General features: G+C 45.7%; 1 protein-coding gene across 1 annotated transcript in view; it reads left to right on the forward strand.

The window, feature by feature from the left end:
- PDPN (podoplanin) overlaps positions 1-2,960 on the forward strand; it is an 83,483-nt gene that overhangs the window by 71,037 nt on the left and 9,486 nt on the right. The window contains exon 2 of the mRNA XM_023515150.1: positions 1,833-1,957. Within this exon, the coding sequence (XP_023370918.1) occupies positions 1,833-1,957 (125 nt within the window). The remainder of the gene's footprint in view (positions 1-1,832; positions 1,958-2,960) is intronic.

The following is a 2,960-nucleotide window of genomic DNA, read 5'->3' on the forward strand; positions in this document are numbered from 1 at the left end:
TGGGCTCAAGCGAGTCTCCTGCCTCAGCCTCCCAAGTAGCTGGGACCACAGGCGCCTGCCACAAGGCCCAGCTATTTTGGTTGCAGCCATCATTGTTGTTTTTGGTGGGCCGGGCAGGATTCAAACCCCCCACCTTAGATGTATGTGGCTGGCACCTTAGCCACTTGAGCCACAGGCACCGAGCCATCAGCTGTGCTTCTACCTGGGCTGTCTAAGCTGAGGGGGAAACAAGGTATCTTTGATTATTATTATTTCAGATTAACAGGATACAAATGTTTAGGTTACATTGTTTTCAATTCTAAGTTACGGTTCAAGTTGTAACTGCGCCTTTACCCAGGAGGTGTGCCGAACACCCTCACCTTGTACACAGCAGGTGAGATCCCACCATTCGCCCTCCCTACTCTTAAAAATGTATCTTAAGGCAAGGGATGGATTGCTAATGTGGGTGGTACTTACATACAAACATCAACTCCCCGGCTCTTTCTTTACACGAAGATGTCCCTAAGCTCCCCCTCCCTCCATGATGCTGGGATGCGAATGCTTCCTTATTTTGCAACTGTATTTAGTCATGGAATTTCCAGAGCCACTTGAGTCTGAGGAGCAAGCCTGTGGCCGGTGAGTCAGATTTTTAACTTGTGAAGAGGGTGATTTGATCTAAGCGATAAGGACTCCTGGGCACAGTCACAGCTAGTTCCAATCATTCAACGAGATACTTGTTACCTTGTGTACCATTGTGGAATTGCTATTTTCACCCCACCAATCCCTTGCTCCACTGAAACCTTTCTCACTGGCGCCATCAGGCACCCGTCCCTCCCATCGGTTTAGCTCCTCGTGTACTAAGAATTCTGTTGCCGTCTTGGTATCTCAGGTATCTCCAAATATATTACTGACCCTCCCCTAAGAATAAAGGTTTGAACTGCATGGGATCTGTGTGGTCTGTGATTGGAGGCAACGGTTCTAATTATCTAAGCAGATGGCAGCCTGGAAATTAAATGTAGAGAGAACTTGATTTTTAAAAAGGTAGAGACCCCGGTTTTGGCCATTGTCTTCCCAGGTGGCTGTGATTTAGAATTTTTTGAGGTCTCGGTGATATACCCTTATTAACCTGAATGCATTAATTCATGCTATGAAATGGTACCAGGAAGAATCTGGTTCTTTAGTGGAAAAAAAGATGCAATCCCCGTCTGGACCACCTCAGCGGAACCCCAGAGCTGGCTGCTTTGTCTTTCTGGGTCCTTTGCTTTGTAATGCAGATAATAAAGCCACCTAGTGTGCCAGAGCCTTAGTAAGGGGAATGGTTTGGTTCCTGGCACTGGGATGAGCCCAAAAAAGAAAAAATGATTAAAAACTAGATCCTCAGGGTGGTGGTGCCTGTGGCTCAAAGGAGTAGGGCACCAGCCCCATATACTGGAGGTGGTGGGTTCAAACTCGCCCCGGCCAACAACTGGTAAACACACACACAAAGATCCTCTTAAGAAATGGGAAAGAAGGGCGGTCCCTGTGGTTCAGTGGGTAGGGCTCCAGCCCCATATACCAAGGGTGGCCGGTTCAAACCCGGCCCTGACTGAACTGCAACAAAAAATAGCCGGGCATTATGGCGGGTGCCAGTAATCCCAGCTACTTGGGAAGCTGAAGCAAGAGAATCACCTAAGCCCAGGAGTGGAAGGTTGTGAGCTGTGACGCCATGGCATTCTACCGAGGGCAACAAAATGAAACTCTGTCTCTTAAAAAAAAAAAAGGGGGAAAGAAAATAATCTGATGGTAGCTGGCTAGTTAGGTCTGCTCACACAATTTCCACCATAAGTCCTGGCTCAATCTGTGTTCTTCAGCAGTCACATATAGGCCAGAAGATGACATCATGACTCCAGGAACAAAAGATGGCCTTGGGACCCATGTAGAAGACGTCTCAACCCCAGCAGCTAGTGAAGAGCTCTCAAAGTCTGGCTTCACAACCCTGGTGAGTATCCTTGCAAGAGGAATTTGCTCCACAGGCAAACAGCACAGAAAACTCTGCCTGGAACATTCCCCAGATCTTCCACGGCTGACTTTTCTCTCATGATTCTGAAATGTGATGTTACTTTAAAGATCCCTAAACTAACCTCACCACCCCCTCTTACCCTCATCCACCAGTAGTTACCCTCTAGCCTTGAGGTCAGTGGTCTACTCACCAGATTTGGCCCACTGACTGTTTTTATAAATAAAGTTTTATTAGAACCCAGAAATGTGTATTCAGTTGGGAATCATCTGGCTGCTCTCCTACTATAGCAAGAGCAGAGGTGAGTACTTACCTCAGAGACCTTGTGTTCTATAATGATAACAGTTACCATTTAGCCTTAGGAAGAAAGTTTGCCAAATAGACTATGTTCGAGTCTAGATTAATCTAGCTTATATATTTTTCAAAGCACCGAAAGTCTTCTAAACCTTTTGTCTTGGTTCACATGCTAAACCTTCTTATTCTGCCACCCTGCCCCAGGATGTAAGCTTCCAGAGAAAAGGAAATGTATATTACTCCTATTCCCAGGGCTTGGGACCGTTAGAATGTATTTATTAGGGTAAATACGTAAAATTGACCACCTTCACTAATTTTTTTAGTGTATAGGTCAGTAGTGTTAAGTATATTCACATTGTTCAACAGATCTCCAGAACTTGTGTTACAAAACCAAAAGGCTATACCTATTCAAAAATAACTCCTATTGCATCCTCCCCACCAGCCCCCAGCAACCACCTGTCTGCTTTCTCTCTATGAAGCTGAATATTCTGGGTCCACGTCATGTATGTGGACTCACACAGTATTGTCTCTTTGTGACTGGCTTATTTCACTTTGAGTAATTTCCTCGGGGTTCGTTCATATTGTAGCACGTGTCAGAATGTTCTTTTTTTTTTTTTTTAGACAGAGCCTCAAGCTGTCCCCCTGGGTAGAGTGCCGTGGCATTACAGCTCACAGCAACCTCCAACTCCTG

Source organism: Otolemur garnettii, unplaced genomic scaffold (assembly GCF_000181295.1).
Source record: "Otolemur garnettii isolate 467f Iridium unplaced genomic scaffold, OtoGar3 scaffold00067, whole genome shotgun sequence".
NCBI classification, from domain to species: domain Eukaryota; kingdom Metazoa; phylum Chordata; class Mammalia; order Primates; family Galagidae; genus Otolemur; species Otolemur garnettii.